The sequence below is a fragment of the Salarias fasciatus genome, chromosome 15, assembly GCF_902148845.1.
Source record: "Salarias fasciatus chromosome 15, fSalaFa1.1, whole genome shotgun sequence".
In the NCBI taxonomy this organism is placed as follows: domain Eukaryota; kingdom Metazoa; phylum Chordata; class Actinopteri; order Blenniiformes; family Blenniidae; genus Salarias; species Salarias fasciatus.
In genome coordinates this window covers 5,580,260-5,605,899 of record NC_043759.1, presented here as the reverse complement: position 1 = coordinate 5,605,899, position 25,640 = coordinate 5,580,260, and the positions used below count along the sequence as shown (strand labels likewise).

At 42.5% G+C, this 25,640-nt stretch overlaps 2 protein-coding genes and 2 long non-coding RNA genes across 4 annotated transcripts in view; all 4 read right to left on the bottom strand.

The window, feature by feature from the left end:
- The window catches only part of LOC115401622 (NLR family CARD domain-containing protein 3-like), a 32,406-nt gene extending 17,400 nt beyond the window's left edge, over positions 1-15,006 (bottom strand). Inside the window, exons 1-4 of the mRNA XM_030109907.1 lie at positions 14,953-15,006; positions 11,804-13,601; positions 11,550-11,723; positions 11,275-11,448 (exon numbers count right to left, since the gene is read on the bottom strand). Coding sequence (XP_029965767.1) covers positions 11,275-11,448; positions 11,550-11,723; positions 11,804-13,601; positions 14,953-14,989 — 2,183 coding nt within the window. The 5' untranslated portion in view covers positions 14,990-15,006. The remainder of the gene's footprint in view (positions 1-11,274; positions 11,449-11,549; positions 11,724-11,803; positions 13,602-14,952) is intronic.
- LOC115401620 (NACHT, LRR and PYD domains-containing protein 3-like) overlaps positions 1-25,640 on the bottom strand; it is a 257,799-nt gene that overhangs the window by 103,588 nt on the left and 128,571 nt on the right. Inside the window, exon 6 of the mRNA XM_030109905.1 lies at positions 15,904-15,984. Within this exon, the coding sequence (XP_029965765.1) occupies positions 15,904-15,984 (81 nt within the window). The remainder of the gene's footprint in view (positions 1-15,903; positions 15,985-25,640) is intronic.
- LOC115401629 (uncharacterized) lies at positions 497-2,134 on the bottom strand. The gene is made up of 4 exons (XR_003932972.1): positions 2,014-2,134; positions 1,464-1,566; positions 629-730; positions 497-556 (listed from the first exon to the last, which is right to left on the bottom strand). It is a non-coding gene; the product is annotated as an uncharacterized LOC115401629 (long non-coding RNA).
- LOC115401636 (uncharacterized) overlaps positions 22,535-25,640 on the bottom strand; it is a 35,116-nt gene continuing 32,010 nt past the window's right edge. Inside the window, exon 3 of the long non-coding RNA XR_003932979.1 lies at positions 22,535-22,601. This is a non-coding gene — a long non-coding RNA (uncharacterized LOC115401636). The remainder of the gene's footprint in view (positions 22,602-25,640) is intronic.

Here is a 25,640-nt window from a genome sequence, read left to right as displayed (position 1 = left end):
CGCTCAGCCAGCTCCTCCTGCTTCATCCTCCTCAGGAAGTCCAGTGTGATCCTCACTAATGACTCTCTGCTGCTCCTCTGCTCTTCATCCTCATCCTCTCTCTCACTACTGAAGCATGCTGGGTAATCTGGACTCAGGAGCTTCTTCATCTTCTTCAGCTCCTCCTTCATGAAAGTCACCATGTTGTCCTCCAGCCGCTGGAACAGAGAAACATCTGGAGTTAGACAGATGGAGATGTGAGTGTAAATCCAGGATGGACAACATGTGAAGCAGAGTCAGACTTCATGTGGATCTCCAGCAGAAACAGCTTCAGCATCAGTGAAGGCTGGAAGCTGGATGAAGGTTGGACTGTTTCACTCTGGACCTGAATGGATCTAAGAAGCTGAGAGTCTGCTTCATGTTTCAGCTGGAAGTCTCCACAACTTCTTCTGTTTCTCTGATGTGACAGTAAAGTGTTGAATGGAGACTTGTTCTCACCATAAAGATGGAGTCCAGATGTGTTTGATGCTGAGGGGCGGAGCCTCCACGGAGAGCCTGGGAGCTCTGCTGGCTGACGCTGCAGAAACATGTTGACTTTGTTCAAGCTGCTGTTCTGATGATGAATCCTGACACAAACACTGATTCTCACCCCTCATCAGCACTTCCTGCTCCAGGTTGAAATGAAATGGGTTCCCACATCGACCAGTTACTCTTCAGGGACAAACAGCTGGATGGAAACTCAGAGTCAGAGCTGAAAACAAACACAGCAAACAACACAGTCTTTTGGCTTCAAAAACAAGTTTCTATGAATCATTTTCATGTTTCATGTTCATGTTTCATGTTCCATGTTTCATGTTTCATGTTTCATGATGTGAAATTCAAACGACAATAGAAAACAAAATTAAATGTCCTCTGAAATTTATTCGGAAGTCCTGTGACCTGGGACTTCCAGCTGAGCAGTGACTAGGTGGGAGTGGGAGTTTCTATTCGTGTTTGTGTTTTATTGTGATCCTACAACAAGAAAATAATAACTATTAAAACAAGTGGCAAAAGATATACAACTCTGAAATGAATAACAAAACTACAATAAGAACTCAATCAATTCAATTCAATTCAGCTTTATTTATAAAGCGTCAAATAGTCATTTCTTGGCAATTTTACAAAGAAAACCCTGCAGATCCGCATGAACAAGTGTAAGCGACTGTTGAAAGGAAAACAAACTTCCCTTTTAAAAGGAAGAAATATTTGCAGAACCAGGCTCTGTCTTCAACAGGAAATAAACTACATACTCAAACATACACATACAGAATCACTGATCAAGTCAACAAATCACAGACTGACAAACTCTTCAGCTCTGCAATTATTAATTGGTGGTGGAGGGGGTCGGGGGGAGGGGGGCAGTTGTGTTACTGTTGCTGTCAACACTGAATTTCTCCACAAGGAGATAAATAAAGGCATATCTTATCTTAAAGATGGAGTCTCACCTCTGAGCTTTGGTCTGGTTCTCATGTTCTCCACACAGAGTCCTGTTAGAGGGAGGGACTCCCTCCTCTCTGTCCTCACACTGATCCATGGCAGAACACACACCTACACACACTCACACACACACACACACACACACACACACACACACACACACACACACACACACACAAACAGAATCAAAGACACCAGCTCAAAAACAGCATTTGACGATACGTATGTCACAGACACTTTTTTGTCCATTGTGTGTGTATGTATGTGTGTGTGTGTGTCATGTTGAAGACTGACACCAAAATGAGCCAATCAGAGTGAAGGTGGGCTGAAGCCCCGCCCACTGCAGAAATAAAAACTTTAAACATTCAATTTTTTTTCACAGTGAGAACAGAAAGAGTGAAGAAAGTTGTTCAATGTTGGTTTAAATGTTTGTCCAACAAGTGAATAAGAAGAAAGCAGCTGTCAGTGGTTTGTGATGGTGTGAATAAAGAGAAAAAGAGAAGTTAAAAAGTCTTCTGGTCCGTTCTGGAAGCGTCTGAAGAGCTGACAGATTCTCACCTGAACTCTCTTCACATCTTCTTACAGACTCTTTTCCATGTGTGAAGAAACTTGGGGAGAGAAAAAGCTGCTCTGTGTTCCTCTCAGTCCTTCTCTCACATCTGACCAAGACGAAGTGTTTTCACTTCTGACACACCGAGAGGAGGAAATTCTTGAGCCTCAAACCTGTTTCAAACCTGTTTTGTGATTTTAATCAGAACATGGAGTTTTGATCAGCTCTTCAGCTCCTCTGCAGTGTCTCCCTGAAGGTTTCACGAACTTTAACTTGAACAAACACTGAATAAACACTGTCTTGTTTAAACACCAGAGTCAATTTCAACAGGACTCGAACCTCTCCCATAAAGGAGCTTTTCTAGCTAAAAACACAATAAATCTTGCCCAATTTTTCAAGGAGACTTTTGCATGTCTTTTTCTCTCCAATCTTTCTCTCCCTCCACCGTGATTCTCCGCTTGCAGCTTTGTCCTTCGTCTCTCTTTGGAGCTCTGCTCTGCTTGATCTTTGAAATCTTCAAATTCAGAATGGAACTGATCAACGGGTCTCTCAATGCAATTGACAAGATTATTTCAACGAGGAGCAGAGACGGGGTGGGACCTGCGGCCCGGATGGGAGTTTCTGCTGGCTTTGTGGTCGACACATAGGAGAAGTGGGGGGCCAAATGTCTGGAGCTGCTGTCTGTTGAAAGTGAGGAAGATGTCCACATATTTGGATTTATGATGACGGGTCTGATGCTGATCAGATTATGCACCGGACTGTGCTTCTGGAAATCGAAGACAGCAGCCAATAATGTCGCCCAACAGCTGACGGCCTTGATCAACAAGGAGAGATTGACGGCTAACGATTCAGAGACCTGAATGGACCTTCAGTGGGAAGATGAAATTGTCTTTTCTCCACCGCCTAAAAGAATACAAAGATTAGATTTGGGCTCCCCTCCTGCAGCAGCCAGTAGCAGGTTCAGGGTGTTTTTTTTTACCTCCAGAGGACTCAGGCCTGCTGAAGCTCCTCTGCACTCGACCCTACTCCCATCGACACCCTTAGCAAAAAGAAGTTTACTACTGCAACTACTTATTTTATACTAAAACTGAGGCCACATGCTTGAAGTTTATTTTCGTATGCTACACTATATTTTATATACTTAAGAATAGAATAGTGAATCAAGCTCGGCTAATACTGAAAAGTATCACGAAAAGCCAAAGTCTCTCATTAATACAAGACTTATACTTTAACAATACAACTTATTCTTGTACTTAAGGATACTTTTTGCTTTGTTCTACCACAAAATACTCAGTATGTTGTCGCGGCTGTGGGGGCCGCTGGGGGTACAAAGATACATCAATTCAGATCACGATTCCGAAGGGAGTCGTGATTAGAAGTGAGAGACCAAAAAAAGCCAATCTGCACACAAACATAGCAAAAAACACAAGACAAGTTGCTATCAGACTAACGGATCAGTGGTCGGAAGGAGCCGTTGTGACCTTCCCGTTTTCGCTGGTTCTCAACCGTTTCAGACCAAAGCTGAGTTGTACCCTCCCGAGGTCGAATCCATCTTGCGCCTCAGATTGTCCATAATCCCAGCAAAATTGTCCATCCTTCGAAAGAGTTCGCAAACTCAGTCAGCCTCAGCTTTTGCCCGTTGATTTGAAAGGACCGTCCACCCTTGGACGTCTTTTGAGGTGGCGGTCTTCTTAATCCTCCAGAAGATCAGACCACTGACCAGGACAATCAGCAGCAGACCGATCATCATAAATCTGAAAATGTAGACATCTTCTGCATCCTCGATGCTCAGATTTGCCAGACAGATGATGGCTCTCCAGCTTCCGCGGGACTCCATCAAATACCCAGCATGCCGAGTTCCGTCAGGGCAGACAGGCTCCCCCGCTCCTGCACTTCTTTGTGAGAGAATCGTATCAATTGCGTTGAGAGACCAGCTGATCAGTTCCATGGTTGATATGTTTTGATTCTTTGAAGAAAATCAAGACAGGTGGTTGCTCCAGTTCAACAGATGAGACAGAGTGCTGCAGCGGAGACAGTAGGGAGGGAGAGAAACAAGCAGGAGCGATAGGAAAAGCGTCCGCTTCCTCCAAGAGCCAGTGAAGAACAGCCATTTGATTCGAAACGCTTCAAGAACATACTTAAATTCCATCGCTATTAAACCCCAATTTACATATTCTCTAACAAATTTTGATCTGCGTGGTTGAAGAGTCTTGTTTTTTCAGTTGAACTAGAAAATTACAGAGTTAGATGGTTTAATTACCTGAGAGGAGGTGAGGGGAATCAGGCTCGGCAGGGGCAGCTAACGGGTCCTCCCTGAGGAGTGAGTTTACCTTATGGTACGTTCAATTGGAAGTCATAACTTGGAGCACTGATCAGTGTAACCTTAAAGTTCAATGCCCCCAGCGCTTCACAGCCTTACGGACATACAACAAAACATCTACTATTTCTGTAAGTAGCAGACGGCGTGGATTCTATGTCGGATTTGTGAGATTCATCCAACTTTATGCGGTGTAGATCCGACTCCATGGAGGATAGGAATTCTGACTTGGAGCTTAGAGATTCCGACATTCATGTGCACCTGGGACCCACCATCACCCGGGACGTCCTGTTTGCTGCTGAGAGCGGTGAACGCCGGTCAGAGGTCACTGCGCTGCCGTTACCAGGCTCGATCGTGCTCTCATTAGCGATGTTTGTCCACTTGTACTGGGAAAGTATGCTCACGTAAGGGAATGAGACGCTGTGGGGGTCCGTGAGGTCCCTGAACCAAGAGGGTGAAGGAGTCAGCGCTGGATTTCCAGACCTGGAACCTGCAGGAAAACCTGGTCTTTGTGGGACTTTCTGAATGGGGGGGATGGGAACCCCGGGGCGTCTGTGACACAGTTTAACCAGGTTTACCTCACAGACACTGAAGAGGCTTACTTTTCACCACATCTTTGAGGAAGACGATCAGACAACCACACAGTAAATGCATGAGATAGTATATGATGCACTTTCATTTATTTTGCGTATAGTCAAAACAATCTGACGATGTGCAAGGGAGTGAAAAAAGTCGAAAGGCTTGTACAAATGCCACTACCGCACAAACTCAAAGTGAAAAAAAGAAATGACCATGTAAAAGTTTTAGATGGAAAGATGTCATAAAGTCCACCACAAAAAAATTAGAAAAATAAAAAAAATGAGAAGAGAAAAAGAAAAGGAATAAACAAACAAACAGGGGTCCTACAAAATAAAGAAAGAATAAACAAAACAATCTAAAGCAATCCTTATATATCATGTATATGCTGTTGTGTTTGGATTAGGTCAGATATTGTAGAATTAAATTGTTCTTTAAGTTTCTTTTGAAGTTGAACATGGACAAAGACGCTTCTAATAAGTACAGATGCATATTCCACACTTTAGGTCCATTAAATCTGATTTAATGGACCTTTTAATTGACTTTTATTGATTGCAGTCATGGAATCTAAAAAATAAGCAGTCGATGCAAAATTCAATTATGCAAAAGACCAAAAGGGTTAGGGTTAGGGTTAGGGATTTTGACTGTATTTCAAGAAGTCAATACAATGTTTCACTTCCAAGTAAATCTTGGTCAATATACAACAGTTAAGAGAACACTCAATTAATTTGATTGAAATAAAACACAGAAATTAAAAAAATATTTAAGGAAAATATAGAGGAACATTATCAGGTTATTGTCAACACTGGTTCATAAAAAAAGACTCCTCTCTTGCACTAACATATATTTTCCGAGTGGAGGATCTGGAGCAATACACTCGGGTTAATAACATCATTGTGACTGGACTTCAGATTAAACCCCGGTCATACGCTCGCGCCGTGACGGGAGGAGACGGAGAGGAGCAGAGCGAGGAGGATGCTGTCTCTGTGGAGCAACAGGTGACGGAGTTCCTGCAGTCCAAGGGGATAGAGGTAAAACGAACAGACATTGAAGCATGTCACCCTCTCCCCAAGAGAAACAACAAACCGGCCGTAATAATAAGGTTTAGTAACAGAAAGCACAAGATGCAGCTGTTAAAGCAAGGCAAGAAACTTAAAGGCACAGATATTTTCCTGAATGAGCATTTAATGAAGAAAAATGTGGACATTGCAAAAAAGGCGAAACTCCTGAGGAAGCAAGGGACACAAAACTGCAAAATCTTCATCAAGCTGAAGGGATCTCCAGAAGAGGCCAAGGTTTTGGTTATCCGAGATATTGAACTATGATGGAGCTAAACAAGGCAAGGAATGATCAAACTCAGGGACTAAACACCAGATCATCATGACCAAAGAACTGGACCCTTTCCATTATACTGAGCATAAAACACAAGATGTAGAAAATAACACTGATCCAGAAAATAATCTTTTCAACAATGTCACTATCAGCTGCCGTTACTACACTGGAAATCAATACAACACAATGATCAAACAAGAGAACAAGATATCAATTATTCACTTTAACGCCAGAAGTATTTATGCAAACTTTCAAAAAATTAAGGAATATCTAAGTCAGTTCAATACTCCATTCAACATAATAGCCATATCAGAAACCTGGATCAACAACGAGAAGGGAGCAGAATTTGAGCTAAATGGGTATGAATTTAATTATATCAATAGAAAGAACAAAAGTAGAGGGGGGGTGGCAATATATGTTGACAGTAGTTTGCAATATAAAATCGTAGAAAAAATGACTGTAGTTGTTGATGATTTACTTGAGAGCATTACAGTAGAAATATGTCGTGAAAAAATGAAAAATGTAATGATGAGCTGTATATATAGATCTCCTGGATCAAGCATCGAAGTCTTCAAAGAGTGGATGGAAAATATGTTCATAAAATCAACACAGACGGTCTTGTACATTTGTGGTGATTTTAACATCGACCTCTTAAATCCAAAGAAACATAAAATGACGGATGACTTTATAAACTCAATGTTTAGTATGGGCTTGTATCCAACTATCACCAGACCTAGCAGGATCACACTGTGCCACTTTAATTGATAATATATTCACCAACATCATGGAAAATAATACTGAGAGCGGACTATTATTAACTGACATCAGTGACCATCTGCCTATTTTTAATGTATCTGTAACTATAGTAGGAAGAAGAATACCAAAAATTCTAAATATATAAGGGTGAAAACAAAAGATGCCATGATGGCATTAAAAAATGACTTAATGATACAGGACTGGAATGTGGTTTATAAAGAGAAAGATATTGATAAAGCATATGACAAATTTCTAAGTATATTCAATACATTATATGATAAATATTGTCCTACTAAGAAATACAGTATTATACAAAAACAAATAGTCCGTGGGTCACAAAGGGGCTGCAAAATGCCTGTAAAAAGAAAAACACACTATAGGTCTCGAAGAAAAACCAAAAGTTTGAACAATATTGAAAAGTATGTGCATGTCAAGCTGTGGGGTGGTTCTGTGGAACAGTCTGGAGACCGAAATAAAACAAAGTCGCAACATAAATCTATTTAAAAAAAAGGTACAAAAAAATATTTCTTAATAAGTATATGGAGGAAGAAGTCTGGAACTGTGGATGATGATAGCAAATGGTGTTGAGTATTATACATATAGTGGAAATTGATATATTGATGTTATACTGTAGTTATGTTATAATTATTCTGTTATATAGTATATATTTATGGGGATAACTATATGGTATGTGTGGGTATATATTATGTATTTATAGGGATACCTGCATGGTATATGCATACATATATTATATTATATGATGTCCTATGACGTATGATTTAAAACTAGTTAGTTAAAAAGGGGTAGGAATCTCTAAAAAGCTTTTACTTCTTCCTACTCCTTTTTTCGACTTTGTTATGTTGTTTTTTTTTCTTTTTCTTTGATTTGCATTAAAGGTATAATCCAACATTTTCTCGAAAAGACGAAGCCCCAAGTCTGTTACTCACTTTTTGAACAACGCGCATGCGCCAGACCATCCGCCCGGCTCTCCTGCTTCTCCCAGAAAACGCGGAAGTGTACGAGCGCGATCTCCTCTTCTCCGGCGTGCACGGCTCTGTACAGTTTCTGCGATCCGCCTCGCTCATAAATAAAGCTTTTTTTTCCGAAACAGCTACAGTTTCATTATGTCAGACTCGCCATCGGTAAGTACGAGCTCAGAAGCTCACCGGCTACATAAACACTCTGAATGCGCAAAAGGGAGAAGCTGATTGGGCGCAAGCACGTGGAACCGCCTTACGAAAGCAGCTCGTCAGAAAGATTGACAAACAGACCCACCAATTATTTAGGTGATCCACCCGGAAATCAAAATGTTGGATTACACCTTTAACTTTCTTTTTTAACTTTTTTTTCTTTCTTCACTTTATATATGTTCGAAAAATAAATTCATTCATTCATTCATAAATCCTCCTTGTGCAGTGTCAACACCTTGACTCGTCATCTTTGGCTCTGATTCACCAAAAATTCTACAACAAATTGTTTTCAAAGAAATGAAATGATTCAGGAGCTGTTGGCCTCCATCTTCTGTTGGAGCGACATGGTTGCCAAATCAAATGTAAAGACAGATAGATAGATAGATAGATAGATAGATAGATAGATAGATAGATAGAGAGTACTTTATTGATCCCAAAGGGAAATTTAAAGGGCAGTCTGTGCTCACATTCACACTTAAAATACATTCCAGGATTAAAAAAGTAAAAATTATTAATAAACAATAGATTAGAAAATAAAGTGCTCAGGAGTTGAAAACACTGAAGAGCTTTAATCAACATGGACATGTAAAAGGTTCCATGTTCAGATGAAGCTGATACTGCTTCTTTCCACACCACTATCACTGCAGCCTCGGATGCCACTTTAGCTAACACTGCTTTCTGGTTTGATCCATGGATCCGAAAGCCGACTTTGTGAATAGTTCCACTCCGTCACTCCCAGAAACCTGATCGGTCAGAACCTGGACAGGAAGGGTGACACGTCATATAACTGCCTCTTTTAGCATCAGACTCGTTGGACTCGTTACCAACGCCTCCCTCATGAAGTCCACTGTGGATAAGGATGCCAACAGGTCCACCACCATGTCCGGGGTGAAGACAGTCTCACTGGCTGTCAGGGAGAAAAGACTTTCTCATGAAACCTGATACCATCTCCTCTGTCACAACCATCACTGAGGTGAGTTACTTGCAAATGACCTAAAATAAACATGAAAAAACAGAAAAACAAAAATGTCAAAGTGTGATCAGAAGAGTCCTTTCCTCATCGTCACCCTTTTTCCTGACAAAGACTTGAGGAGGCTAGAAAACGTCCTGAAACTTAAACTGACAACATATTTACAAAGTGTTGGAGGCTCCGTCTGTGAGCCCTGCTGAACTCCACTGATGTTCTGTTCTCACTGCTGCCCTCAGGGAAGAGGTACAGGTCCATCAAGGCCCGCACCTCCAGATTCACCAGGTCCTTCTACCCCAGTGTAATCAGAGTACAGAACACAGTACTCTGTTAAACTGTCCACTGTAATGTAAATACACTCACTTCTCAAGATGTACATATATTTATACATGCATATATATTTTTGTTCTGTTGCTGCTACCGGGCTCCCTGCCGTACATCTGTACATCTTTACATTGTACATTGTATATTCCTATACCCCTTGTATTTTACTGCTCCTGTGTATATATTTGCAATATTTATTGCTATTCTTTATTTCTCTTCCTATTTGCACCAAGTGTTGTCTTTTAAATGGTACTTGTATGCTGATAACAAACACATTCTATTCTATTCTATTCTCTGTGTCTCTGATTGGTGCTGACAGGACTGCTGTCAGAGACAGAGACCGTCCTTCCTACAGAGGACACAGACTCACTGAAGAACCAGGGGACCAGAGTCGAAAACCAGCATAGAGAGGTTGAGAGAATGTGGTGTTGAAGGTGTAGAGGTGGATCAGAGAGTCAGACGAGACTCTGAAGAAGGACAGAGAGCCAGCAGGACAGTCCACATACACTGCTACTCTGCCAGAGGAGGAGGAGGAGGAGGAGGAGAAGAAGGAGGAGGAGATGGACGTTTTTCTGTCATTGTGCCTGACATAGCAACCTTGATCAGAGCAGTACAGACTCCAGGACTGATCATTCCATCCAAACATACGCTCAACACCGTTTCCTCTCCTCCTGATTCCTCTGTAACTCACTGATACATGAACTTTTCCGCTCCACTCGACCTCCCAGTAACATCGACCACTCAGATCATTTCTACACAACAGCTGATAAGTCGAGTCATCAAATCTGTCTGGATGATCAGGATACGGCTGCTCTTCCTTCACACGTGTCACCTTCCTGTTGTTGTTGGACAGTTTGAGGTTTCTGCTCATTGAGTTTGTGTCCAGTTCAAGTTGAGAGAAATCTGATGGAGAGAAAGAGAGAAAAGTCATCCTCTAACACGTGTGATGGATTTCTTCTCTCTGGACTTCCTGACACTTTGCTGTTTAGTCAAACTTACACCTCCTGGGACCAGGTTTTAACCTCTGCTCTCCACCATGGTCCACCCTGCAGGAAGAAAGACAGTCAGAAGGGTTTTCTCTCCAACAGGAGTCCTAACTGCTGTTCAACATGAAGCAGAGCTCCTCAGAAACAGGCTGAAAGAGCTCTGAGTCCACACTCTGGGACTGTTTCACTCAGGACACCAGTCAGGCCTGGATGGATGGATGAAGAAGATGAAGTGATGAATGAAGCCTCCTCTGATGTTCCAAATCACAGTGACTCATTTCAAAGTTTCAAACTTGGTTCAAAGTCTTTGTGGAGACGTTTGGAGCCTGAAAGTGTTTCTGCTGCTTTGGATCAGTGTGATGAAGAAGGAAACCTGTTGGCATGTTTCTGCTCCTCTCCTCCTAAAGACAGCTGGAAAAGGAGCTTTCAAAGGATCCTTCACACTTCTTGGGTTTTCACTGAAATACTCAGTTTGGTAGAGAAGAAGAGAAGTTTTGTTTCTCTTCATCAACGAGCTCCACACAGATAGAAAAGTCTCAATTCAACCAAAACACACAGAAAAACCTGAAGATAACATTTGATTGTAAAGTGGATGAATTCCCATCAGGATTTTAAGAGTGAAGAGAAAAGCAGGAGTTTGATCAAATGATTCAGACTTGATGATGTCTGAACCACATCACAGAGGCTTCAGACTCTGATTTCTCTGCTCATGGTTCAAGTTTTCTTGGTAATTGTCTCACAAAAATCACTGTTTACAATAAGTGTAGACATTTTGAAGAAAATCTCAGTCTCCATGATGAGCTCCTGTTGTGTGTCCATACCTGAGAGTCTCCAGACTGCACTGTGGATCCTCCACTGCAGCAAACAGCTTCTCCACTCCTGAGTCTCCTGGATGGTTGTAGCTCAGGTCCAGCTCTCTCAGATGGGAGGACTTGGAGCTCACAGCTGAGACCAGAGAAGCACAGCCTTCCTCTGAGACCAGACACCCTGACAGACTGGAGGCACAAACATGGCGTCAAGTCAACAAGGAAGAAGGAAGATCCTCCACATGATCTGCACCAACATCAACCTGATCAAGCAGCAGCTGGATCCTGACCTGAGAGCTTCCAGTTTACAGTGAGGACTCTCCAGTCCAGAAGACAGTAGCTTCACTCCTGAATCCTGCAGGTCGTTGTTATTCAGGTCCAGATGTGTCAGACTGGAGGACTGAGAGCTGAGAACTGAGGACAGAGCTCCACAGCTTCTCTCTGACAGACCACAGCTGCTCAACCTGAAGAAGAACCAACAATGAAAACCAGATCAATGTTTCTCATGGACTCAGTTCTACATATTTGTTCTTAGACCACGTACAGAGCTTTGTTGGAGGCTTTGACCACTGGCAGCAGCTTCAGAAGAGCCTCCTCTGAAGCAGAGTATTTCTTCAGGTCAAACTCCTTCAGATCTTCTTCTGATGACAGTAAGATGAAGACCATAGCTGACCACTGAGCAGGAGACAGTTCATCTGTGGAGAGACTTTCTGATCTCAGGGACTGTTGGATCTCCTCCACCAGAGAACCATCATTCAGTTCATTCAGACAGTGGAACAGATTGATGATTCTCTCTGCAGACAGCCTCTCACTCAGCTTCTTCTTGATGTACTTCACTGTTTCCTGATTGGTCTGTGAGCTACTTCCTGTCTGTGTCAGCAGACCTTGAAGGAGACTCTGATTGGCCGGCAGTGAAAGACCCAGGAGGAAGCGGAGGAACAAGTCCAGGTGTCCATTTGGACTCTTCAAGGCCTCGTCCACAGCTCTCTGATGGAGATGGTGGAGATTAGGTTTCCAAATATTTGACCACTTGGAGGTTTGCTGTTGTTCTTCCAGCAGGTTGATTCCAGACTGGATGAAGGTCTGATGGACATGAAGAGCAGCCAGAAACTCCTGAAGGCTCAGATGGATGAAGCAGAACACCTTGTCCTGGTACAGGCCGCTCTCCTCTCTAAAGATCTGTGTCAACATTCCTGAGTACACTGAGGCTGCTCTGAGATCGATGCCACACTCTGTCAGGTCGGGTTCATAGAAGATCAGGTTTCTTTTCTGCAGCTCCTCAAAAGCCAGTTTTCCCAGAGACTCCATCATCTCCCTGCTCTCTGGACTCCAGTGTGGATCTGTGGCAGCTCCTCCATCATACTTGACTTTCTTGACTTTGGCCTGGACCACCAGGTGGTGGATGTACATCTGAGTCAGGGTCTTGGGCAGCTCTCCTCCCTCTCTGCTCTTCAACACCTTCTCCAGAACTGTAGCAGTGATCCAGCAGAAGACCGGGATGTGGCACATGATGTGGAGGCTTCGGGAGGTCTTGATGTGGGAGATGATGCTGCTGGCCTGCTCCTCGTCTCTGAACCTCCTCCTGAAGTACTCCTCCTTCTGGGGGTCAGTGAACCCTCGGACCTCTGTCACCCTGTCCACACAGTCAGCAGGGATCTGATTGGCTGCTGCAGGTCGTGTGGTGATCCAGAGGCGAGCAGAGGGAAGCAGTTTCCCCCTGATGAGGTTTGTCAGCAGAACATCCACTGAGGTGGACTCTGTAACATCAGTCAGGAACTCAGGGTGCTGGAAGTCCAGAGGGAGTCGACACTCATCCAGACCGTCCAAGATGAAGACCACCTGGAAGTCTTCAAAGCTGCAGATTCCTGCTTCTTTGGTTTCAGTGAAGAAGTGATGAACAAGTCCCACCAAGCTGAACTTCTTCTCCTTCAGCACATTCAGCTCTCTGAAGGTGAATGGAAATGTGAAGTGGATGTCCTGGTTGTCTTTGTCTTCAGCCCAGTCCAGAGTGAACTTCTGAGTCAGGACTGTTTTCCCAATGCCAGCCACTCCCTTTGTTAGCACTGTTCTGATTGGTTGAGATCTTCCAGGTGGGGCTTTAAAGATGTCTCCTGGTCTGATGCTTGTTTCTGCTCTGTCTGCTGTCCTGGATGCTGTTTCAATCTGTCTGACCTCATGTTCCTCATTGACCTCTGCAGTCCCTCCCTCTGTAATGTGGAGCTCTGTGTAGATCTGGTTCAGGGAGGTGGAGTCTCCTGCTTTAGAGACTCCCTCAAACACAGACTGGAACTTCTTCTTCAGGCCACACTTCAGCTTCTGCTGGCAGACTCCAGCAGAAGTTTCTGAAAATATAAACAAATATCAGTGAATTTGAGTGTATTTCACATCAAATGTGAAGAAAGTGTCCCACTGAGGAAAAAATGGGCCAAAGCACGTCTCTGAAGTGTTTTCACTGCACATCCAGAACACGTCCTCAGAGGAGCCAGAATGATATTTTTATACGTCTTTCTTGGACGTTGTATGGACGTTTCATTGGGACGTCACACCTATATCTTGTCAGTATTCCTGTCAAAGAAAAGACGTGTAATTGACGAAATTATGGGTGCCCAACCAGTTGATCATGATCAACGAGTGTCCCCACGTCGACCGCGAGGTGCAGGGAAAAAAAAACCCAAAACACTTTCATGCAAGCGAATGTGTGTGTGTGCACGAAGTGCTGTATGCACGACAAAACAAAAAAACTTCCATTCTGTATCTTCTGAGGATAACTTCTGGATGTAGCAGAGATAACACCTTATAGATGGGTTTTGGGCCACTTTTTTCTCAGTAAGGTGTTGGTGGAGATGTTTCTGCTCCATGAGATCCATCCAGCTCTGGAGACCTGGCCTGCGGCTGGAGAACAGGAAGATTCCCATGAGTTCCTGCAGCTGCTAAGCTCAGATCATCTACAAAGGGGAACAACGTACCGCTCACAGTAATTTCTATCCAAAGCATTCGCAGTCCCTCACACATCTCAGATGTATGAAAACTACGGTTGGTTATAACAAGTCAGCTCAGCAAGCACTCATTGGGAATTTCCAGCACAGCCCCTTCTCAGAACCCCCCATCACCAAGACCAACATGGCTGCAGAGGAGCTGAGACTCAGGGAAGTGGAAGTGAGTACACAGGAGCTGGAGGCCAAAGCCATGACTCTAAGACTCACACTGCAGATCTTGATGCTCAATTCCTCAGGAATATTTTCATTGAGTTTTCACATGATTTATGTATTCTGACAGTGCTATCATATCATAAATAACAGATGCTAAGACTGAAGCTGCTCGCTGTATGAAATCTGACCGCTGGGAGTGAATGGCCGGACCTTGGACATGCCTGCTGTAAATAGAACACTGCAGTTGTCGAGCACCAGATTACAGTGAAGGGGTTTTTGATTTGGCGCTGCCACCTGTTTTCTCCTGTTTTACAATGAAGGAGTTCAGATTAGGAATTGTGATTTTCATCCCTTTTGTTTTGTTAGATGTGTGCCTGGAGCTCTTTTCTATCGTTTAATTATTGGAATTTGAATCTGCTCATCTCCTGTAAGCAATAAACGTTTGTTCATTACTGTCTGAAACTCGTGTTTGCAGTCACTCTTCTACCTGAAAACATTTCTCTGTTTCATCTCCATCCTGTGAAATGAGATCAAATCCTCTTACTGCTCCACAGACGCTCAGCCAGCTCCTCCTGCTTCATCCTCCTCAGGAAGTCCAGTGTGATCCTCACTAATGACTCTCTGCTGCTCCTCTGCTCTTCATCCTCATCCTCTCTCTCACTCTCTGAGCATGCTGGGTAATCTGGACTCAGGAGCTTCTTCATCTTCTTCAGCTCCTCCTTCATGAAAGTCACCATGTTGTCCTCCAGCAGCTGGAACAGAGAAACATCTGGAGTTAGACAGATGGAGATGTGAGTGTAAATCCAGGATGGACAACATGTGAAGCAGAGTCAGACTTCATGTGGATCTCCAGCAGAAACAGCTTCAGCATCAGTGAAGGCTGGAAGCTGGATGAAGGTTGGACGGTTTCACTTTGGACCTGAATGGATCTAAGAAGCTGAGAGTCTGCTTCATGTTTCAGCTGGAAGTCACAACAACTTCTTCTGTCTCACTGATGTGACAGTAAAGTGTTGAATGGAGACTTGTTCTCACCATAAAGATGGAGTCCAGATGTGTTTGATGCTGAGGGGCGGAGCCTCCACGGAGACCCTGGGAGCTCTGCTGGCTGACGCTGCAGAAACATGTTGACTTTGTTCAAGCTGCTGTTATGATGATGAATCCTGACACAAACACTGATTCTCACCCCTCATCAGCACTTCCTGCTCCAGGTTTAGATAAAAGGGGTTCACTGATCGACCGTTTACTCTTCAGGGATGGAAACTCAGAGTCAGAGCTGAAAACAAACACAACATCAGAAACAGACTGAGTGGAAAAATGGGAGGAAGATTGGAGGATGAATTGGAAGAATTGAGAGTTTCAGACTCCGATGATTCTCTGAGTGAGAACTATTGAACAGTTAGAAACTTTAGCAGGATTATGACTTCAATCACATGACTTTGAAAAATGTTCTTCCTAATTACATGGAATGCAGAAGACAATAGAAAATAAAACTCACTGTCCTCTGAAGTCAAAAAATATGTCCTTTGAGAAGCCACTCTTCAGGGACAAACAGCTGGATGGAAACTCAGACTCAGAGCTGAAAACAAACAACATCAGGAACAGACTGAGTGGAAAAATGGGAGGAAGATTGGAGGATGAAGAGAAGAATTGAGAGTTTCAGACTGATGATTCTCTGAGTGAGAACTCGGGGTGTGACAATACAGGTGTCGTACCCTGGTTAAACACGTCATTCTATATTTAATTAGATTTTTTTTTCACAGAGGGGTTGTATGTGCATTCTAAAACAGTTATGAATGCAATTATTTAGATTTGTAGTTCATTTAACTCTGTTATTGTAAGTTACGGAAAATGATCCTGGAAGCTCGGGTTTCCGATTGTGTTTGAATGTGTCACGTGTGGTTGAGCCTGGGGGACGGGTCGGACACGGAAGGAGGAGACGGGGAAGGGAGACACGTGGAGAGAAAAACATTTTGGTTCAGCACCTCACTGGGAGAAAAAGACTGAGTTTGAGTGGACTGGAGCTCAAATGGACGATTTTGGACCGGTTGTTTGTCAGCACGCTGTAACAGTTAATGTTATTACGTTACATCACCACACGGTGGCGCCTCCTTAATTTGTCATGTTCTGTTTCCACCCTTCTTTTTATCTGTTCTGTACTACACTTGTGTCATGGATGCAGCCATGTGTCCATGGACTGTAGGGCTGGACGATATGCCCAAAAACTTTATCACGATATAAGTCTTCATTTCGGTCGATATGATATAATTCCGATATCGATACAAATAATACAAAAGCCTCAGAAAACCTGTTAAGAATTATGCACATAATGTAGTACCTGTCACCTGTTTCTCCGCCGACACCACCACGCATTACAACGCTCAGTTTGGTGCATGTTGAGCCGGTGCGGTGGACTTTTTTTACGAGTCGCTCCAACTCAAAGAAGGAGCTAGCCAAAAGAATTAACGTGGCTGGAGAAGAGGAGCGGCCACCAACAGGAGGACGGAGGTGAGGGAGGACACAGGTTGCGGAGGCTGGACCTGGACGTCATCTCGGTGGTCTCGAGTGTGTGTGGATTCTACCAGAGCTGTATAGTGGAGGACCGGTGGAGAGGATTCCGCCAAAGGTAGGATATCATTTGGATTTTTAGAGGTACATTTTCATTTGTTTTTTTTTTCTTTGAGCTCCAACATGCGCGCTAACAGCTGGTACCAACAAACTAAACTATAAAATCCCGGGTATCTCATTTAGAAGACATTGGTTTGATGAAAAGAGTTAAACATTGTGTGCATAAGTTCATCTAATAAATGTGATTTTATGACTGTTAAATTGTGTGACCCCATATGTAATGTGTATCGGAGTGAGGGGTTAATGTGTGTTTTCGTTTAGGACAGTTTTACACACATTTACAGTTTAGCTCCATAATCGGCTAACTGGGCCTGTCTGCCCTTGGGTAAAGGTTCATACTGTCTTTGATTCGACTTAGTAGCTAAAAGGTTCTTTTCAAAGACAGATAGTAGTCAGAGTAAAGTTACTTCTACTAGTTTTGGTCACATCCGGTGACCTTCCTCAGGAGGCACGTCACGTGATGGGAAGTGACGTGTCAAACAGGCTGCTGGCTCTTCTTCTGATGTTTTCCAGACAGTAGGGGGAAACTACGCCCCCTACTGTCTGAGGCCTTCTCCAGGACTGCGCCCCACGTGCATGACAAGGTGTACGCCCCCTCGTCACGGTCCATGCTCCTTGGACCTCGCTTGCGGATCTCGATGGCTTCTCTGATCCAGCGTTGGAACTTGTTGCAGTAACAAGTGAGAGTAGTGAGAGTAACTTTACTCTCACTACTATCTGTCTTTTAAAAGAACCTTTGAGCTACTGGGCCTGTCTGCATCCTCGACAGAGTGTAAATCTCCTGTTTGTCATCATTGGTATTCATCCAGTAGTAGTAGACTCCTGATCAAGTCATTCTCTGTGCCTTATTTGAGAACTGCTCTGTCAGAGGTATTGTGACACTGTGACTGGATCTTGACTTGAGGAAGAGGGCTACACATGTATTTGTATTGAACTGTTCCGGTACGTGACGTTTGGTTCGGTCCAGGGCTGTGCACAGGTGAGTTCACGGGCCGGACGTTTTTTTTTTGTTTGATGCTCCGCCCCCCGTGATTCAGGAACAGAAAAAAAAGGCTAAATAAACTCTGGTACTAAATGATAATGTACCGACAATGTATGTGCCTTATTTCCTATAAATGATCTGTAATAAAGGAGCCGGAAAAGCTTCTCGAGGATCAGTGCGCCTGCATGGAACTTGCACGGCGTGAGCCCAAATGTAGCATGGTGCGAGGAGAATTTTTTTTAACTTATTACCAAGCAGCACTTTGCATTTATTTCATTTTCCTGTTTAAAACAGTGAGTTGTTTCAGTAATTTGTTGTTTACAAATAATAAAAAACGAAATGAACAACAAGAAAATTTAGGTTTTGCATTTTGTTCCTGTACTGTATCGAACAGAACCGTGACCTCAGAACCGAGGTACGTATCGAACCGAGATTTTTGTGTATCATTACACCCCGAGTGAGAACTACTGAACCGTTAGAAGCTTTAGCAGGATTATGGCTTCAATTACATGACTATGAAAAATGTTCTTTGTAATTACATGGAAAGCAGAAGACAACAGAAAATGAAACTCACTGTTGTCTGAAATTTATTACATCGTCCTTGGACCAGCCACTCTTCAGGGACACACAGCTGGGTTCAACTTCAGATTGTGAACTGAAACAAAGACATAAAGGCATCTCTCTCTCTCTCCGTCTCTCTCTCTCTGTAAAATGATGTGAAGAAGAGTGGAGGACAGTTAAAGATGGAGTCTCACCTCTGAGCTTCGGTCTGGTTCTCATGTTCCCCATAGCGAGCCCTTTGAGAGGGAGGGACTCCCTCCTCTCTGTCCTCACACTGATCCATGGCAGAACACACACCTACACCGACACACCTACACACACACACACACACACACACGGATATTACATAGAGGTTGACGTCCTGTGTTTCTTCTCTGTCTGAGCTTCAAACTACAGCTGAATGATGTTCCTGATGAACACCATGCGGTGGGGAGGAAAATGTGAATATGTCTGCGGGCCACAGACTGCTGCTGGTACAAGCTGCACGAAAAGAAAGAACAAAATGCTACACCGCTCGAAGCTCAATCTGGAGCAGCATGACAGGAGTAATAAGTAAGTTACAGACTAATAAATCAAACAGACAATTATAATACTGTACTGTAATAATACTACAGTAGTAATATTGTACTGTATGGTGTCAAGAACAACACTGTTAACCTGTAAACAAATGTTTGCAGGGAAGGTACAACAACACAACACAAACGAGTCAACAAATAATTATCCTGAGACATTTAAATGCTGTAAAATAAAATTAAAGTGGAAAAAAAATATTTGAGACAGTGTTTTAAACCTCGAAATGTTGGAGGCAGAAATCTGAATAAAAGCTTCTTTGAAAAATGTGCACACTCCCATGGCGTCCTTCTAAACCAGTTTCGTCCACTGTACCATTGTTCCATTGGAGTTCTCCATCAGCTTCACTGCTCACTTCCAGTCATTCGCTCTTTTCGTTCTGTCCACAGCAGCTCTTCTGCCCTCCTCACCTCCACACACTCACTCCAGCACAAATTAACCTTCCAGTGAATAATGGGCTTGCAACGTGACAAGTATCACCTGTGCCACAAACCACCCGAGGTGGATAAGGCCATCAGGCCCCCTGTAAAATTCCCATGAGAATTTTCTGCATGATATTTCTTGTTTTGCTAAATCTTATCATAGATCAGGAAGACTTTGCACATTTCTGTTCCCCTTTAAGTCCACAAATTGGTTCCATTAAGACAGACCAGGCTGAACCACATCCTCAACGTTCACCGCTTAAGGTGGAGCACTTCACTCAGGAGATGGCAGCTGGCTGAACCCCGGTGACCAGGCGAGTTCGACCAGTCGTGGCCGCTCTGAGCTGCACATCGTGAAGAGGAGCGATCCTCAGTCAAACTCGCTCTGAAATGTCGCTTTACTCACACATTTCAACCGAGAATGTAACCACCTAGACTGCCATTATGTATTTCGCTCATACTATTCTATACATCCTATGCGCCTTAAAATGTGGTGCGCCCCATGTATGAATTGTTTTTTTAATAAAAGCCATTCATTGACTGTGCGCCTATTAATCCAGTGTGCCTTACAGTGCCGAAAATATGGTACCGGTTCTCCAGTGGAGCAACCGTCAGCCAATTGGTGGTCAGAGATGTCATTTTAGCAGTGATTAAACTATTTTTATATATTTAGTCAATTGAAATAAATCCTGATTGTATTCATGGAACTAAAAAAATATAATATGTATCAAAGGTGGTGGAGAATGACAGCCAGCTATAGTTTACAGTATATTTGATGACTGGAGTTGTTTAGTGTGGTTCAGCATGTGACTCTGAAGATGCTGTGTCTTCACACAGCTTGTGTGTTTTTAAAGTTTTTTTATCGTGTTATTGCTGTGCATTTTCAGGTATTTTTTTTTACATGTATTTATTTACTGTATTTTGATGCTTCCCTGTCAGAAGTACTGTTTGAAATATGTATGGAAGCGAGCTGTTGTCCTGGTTTTATGATATTTACATGGTAAAAACATGAAATATGACAATAAACTGTGTTACTCCACTGATCACAAATGAAGGCGACAGTCCAGTGAGGCTGGATTAATTAGAAATAACCACAGGAGATGTTTTTATTTTTCAGCATATCAGCATGTCTATTGATTATTAAGATATCAAGTTTATAAATTCGGAGTGATGAGGAGATCAATACAGGGCGACCCCTGCTGGTCATTTTTTTTAACTACTTTCATGAAGTCATGAACCGAAAAAAATTCATTTTTTTTTGTCCGACAATTAGAACCAAAGAGCAGTGAAGCACAGAGTAATCATGTGTGCGCAGTAGTATTATTACTGCTATGAGATATTTACAGTCCTGACAGGAGGCTGGAGCCTCCTCCAGCAGACAGACATTTACTGCTGTGTTGAGAAGACTTTTACTTTGACGAGAGCGGCCTCAGCCCCTCCCACCTGTCTAAAAGGTAATAATGGGTGGAAAATCCGTTTTGTCAGAACGGAAAAACGAGAAAACGAGTTGAATTCTCGTTTTTTCATTTTTGGGCAAAAACGAAAAAACGAGAAAATGACCCGTTTATTGGAATCTGATTATGTCAATTTGACAGGAAATCAAACTAACAAAAGGTACCTTGTCCCAGCAGCTGTCAGGTTTGTGATGGTGTGAATAAAGAGAAAAAGCGAAGTTAAAAAGTCTCCTGGTCCGTTCCGGTGTTGCTTTGCCGTAGAAAACAGTTTGGCGTCTCATAGTTTCCGTTTTAGCGGAGCAGACGTGCTCCCGGGACCAGGAGATACAGATCTCAGCAGGCATGCATAACTCGGCACAACACCGAAAGCTTCTAAAGAGCTGACAGATTCTCACCTGAACTCTCTTCACATCTTCTTACAGACTCTTCTCCATGTGTGAGGAAACTTGAGGAGAGAAGAAGCTGCTCTGTTTTCTTCTCAGTCCGTCTCTCAGTTCTGACGCAGATAAAATACTTCTTCTTCTTCTTCTTTTTGGGTTTAACGGCGGATGCGGACTGACTAGCGCACTACCGCCACCCTCCAAATTAATAGTGAACGATTGCCATTACAGCTTACATCTTTTGAAAAGGGGAGATAAAATACTTTCACGTCTCACCCAAACAAAAGGAGGAAACAGGAGGGGAGGGAGGCTTTTCCCAGAAATCACGTGTTCTGCTTGTTGACTCAATGTGAGAGGAGGCGGAGCCAGAAACATTTCAGTAGAAAAGCAGAAGTTATTCAGTGTTAAGACAGAAACATTTCAGTGTCACAGCAGTAACAGCAGTAACACATTCTGGTGACCCTGAATATGTGCTTCTCTTAGGGTGGCATGTCAGCCTCTTTTAACAGAACAAAAAAAAAAGAGTGTCTAATATGAAAAAAAAAAACAGTTGGTATGACAGAGTAGATAATAAACATGTTTAAAGTGTTTCTAATAATTAGGGTAAAAAAAGACAAGAAAATGTTGTTAAAAGGTTTTTAAACTGTAAAAACATTTAAAAAATGTATGTGGATGCCACAAACAGGTTATTTCTCACTAACATGAGAAATAACCCGCTTTGATAGTTGGGTAAAACTGGAGTGAATCTCATGACATGTTTGCTAAAAAAAAAATGAGGTGACCAAAAGGATATCATAACTGATGATATAACGTCAGTTTGATGTAATAAAGACTTCTCTAAATACACAGTCGTTTCATATTTATTTGATTTAACTTATTCATTTACATTGAACATACAGTACATAAAGATTAATCACAATATATAAAAATGGCATGAGCTATGTCTGCAGCTTTAAAGAACGCAAATAATGAAAGAGTCAAATAATATCTGAAAATAAAAAAAAATAAATAAACAAATAAACAAAAATCTAAAAAAAATGTCATGCATGTATTAACTAGCCACAATTTAATAACCATTATTGACCCTCATGACCAAACTTTCTCGGAGTTCTTCAGAAATGTCAAGTTTATTGCCTTTTGCTGGCTCTGAGTGGATTGAGGAACATTTTCAGCAGCAGTCTCTCCTCGGTGATCCACACCTCATGGTGCCGTTAAAGGGATACTTCAACATTTTGGCAAATTGGCCCATTTAGCACAATTCCTTCGTCATTTAGAACAGCATACTTACTTCTTTGTGAGGGCGAGCTGTTGTTTATTCAGAGGTGAGTCGGGGAAGGTTTTCGGGACGGACACAATGGAAGTGGATGGTATTTTTGGTTCCCCTCATCAAACTCATCAAATACACAATCCAACATCCCCAAAACACTTTGGTGGACACGTTATAATCCGCACAAGTTTGGTCCCACATTAACAAAACTCTTTCAATTTGCTTGCCGACAGGTCCATGTTATTGATCTCCACATCTTTATAGAACAAAAAAAAATCATTTGGTCAAATCAAAATGTCCTTACTGGGAGCATTTCTAATGATACTGTCTAATATATTTCATATTCCCTCAAAATCATTTTTATTATTTTCTATTATTTTATGGTAAGAGTGCTTCTTACATGCTCTCATTACATTATGTTGCTGATATTGATATTGTTGATATCTATTGAATATATTTTCTGCCTCCTTAGTTCTGTATTTTCAGAAATTCTCCACTTCTTAGAATTTTTTGGGGGAAGAATTTTCAGTTGTTCATTGAATATCTTTATATTATCCTTTTCAGTGTGTGAATGGGTGAATGTAATTTTTTTCTTGGGCTCTGCCCAAGCAGCATCAAAGCAGCGTAAGTGTCGTCCATTTACCATTCACCACATGTACAATACCCACAAAATCTTGATGGCTGCACGATGATTGTGACCAGTATTTCCCACTTTTACACAATTCAAGTCATCCACAACTTCAGCTCATCCTCATGCAAACTAAGTTATTGACACAACTGGAATGACTGTGAAACAGGACTCACAGTCACTGAGCAAAACCAAGTACACATTGTTATTTGAGCAGTGCTACAGGACGTGTGTACTGACAAAATAACATGTCTACAAAGACAAGACAAACTTCCTACAGCTCGTCCTAAAACCAGACACAGTAAGAAGGTGTGTCGTTTGTTTGAACTTCTCTTTAAAGTGACTGATGAGAGCCAGTCAGTGTCTGAGAGCCAGTTGTCCACTCTTCCTTCAAGCGTCTCCTGTATACCTTATGAGTCCAAACTGTCACCACTGCCTTCATGTGAACGACTGACAACATCTCCGACTTTCAGTTTTCCACAGCATGCTACGGTCACCTGAACGCAGCAGCTAACTAGTGGAGAAGAAGTGTTGACAAACCGGAGCAGAGCTCCAGAATGTGCTTTGGAATAACTGGTTTCCCTATAAATTGGCAACTGGGTTTCTTTCACATCCCTTGTTGCTGGCAGATGTTAAAAACCAGACAAAAAGCCTTGTCAGACCTTTTATGAGTCGGATTTGAACACCTGCTGCCAGTAACAGCAGGAAATGCTCAAGAAATTTGGTCATTAGATAACAAGGAAACCGGTTAAACTGAAACTCCATGTTGACCGTTTTATCAGAGATTTTAGCAATGGAACACACACACACACACACACACACACACACACATACACACACACACAAAGCAGAGCAGTATTTAGTATTTTGAAGGTCTTCTCTGGGGATGATGTGCAAGAGAAACCACAATGTAATGTGTGTCAGAAAAACATCTCTTTTGAATTCGGGTCACTAAAACTAATTAAACCACCAGATGTAACAGTGTCAGATGTCAGAAAATAACACACTAATGAGGTTGACGTCTCCAACAGAGATCACGTGACATTCATCAAGGAGCCGGTCTTTTTCAACGGCTCTTTCAAACAAACGGCTCCCTTCAAGGAACCAGAAAACGCAGCTCCAATGCGGTCCTACCCAGAACGACTGCAGACAGGTTCATTATGAAGTCCAGATCCATGAAGTCCAGAACAGTGACACAGGAGGGTGCAGGGTGAGTGGGAGCACACGAGGAGAGCATGGAAACCCAGGAAGCCAAGAAAGAAAGACAGACAAACCAACAAAGATTAGACGACAGAGACGAGACACAACAAGCTGGAAGACTGGAACGTGAGGTGAGGCAGAAAGACAAGGACAGCAGGACAGGATGGGAGACCCACTCAGGGGGCAGAACTCTGACAGTAACCCCCTCAGATGCTCAGAAAACACAACCACACACACACCTGTCAAGCAATAATGTAATTTTATTGACTATAAGTATGGAAATTCCAGTTACAGCTGCAGAAATGAATAATAATGTTTCTCCACAGCATCAAAAACATCTAAAAAAAACCCATCAAAACACACAATAGATGTAAAAGTTATTTGTCCAAAAAGCCAAAGGATGTTTTCTCCGGTATTAGAAGAAATCAGAACAGACGATCAAGAAAATGTTTAAATTACATGAAAATCCTGATCAATACATGGTAGGTAAGAGAAAATATCAAAAATAATAGTTATGTTACACAAAATATTTTGTCAACAAAAAAAATTACTCCACACGCTATTCTTGTCCCTATTATTGCCACATCTCACATACAGTGTGGGAGTGTGGGGGCACGCTTGTAAAACAATAATCGATCCGATTGTCATACTACCAAAAAAAGCAATAAGAATTGTCAATCATAGCGACTATGACGCACTAACAAATCCACTTTTCATTAAAAACCGACTTCCTAAACTAGATGACTTAACAAACTTAAACACAGCAGTTATAATGTATGAAGCATATCACAATATTCTCCCAGACTGCATGCAGGAACTGTTCAAAGAGAGACCAGATATAATCTGATGGGCACTGCAATATTCAATAAGAAAACGCAAGAACAAATACTAAAGGGGTGGCTGTGGTTCAGTGGGGAGAGCAGTTGTCTTGCAATCGGGAGGTTGTTAGTTTGATTCCTGTCTCCCCCTGTCTGCATGTCAAAGTGTCCTTGGGCAAGACACTGAACCCCAAATTGCCCCCAGTGGATGGACTGAGCGCCTTGCATGGTGGCCGCCTCCACTGGTGTGTGAATGTGAGTGTGAATGGGTAGATGTGTTAAAAGAGAGGACAGGGAAAGGAAAGGGAAAAGAGAGTAGAACAAA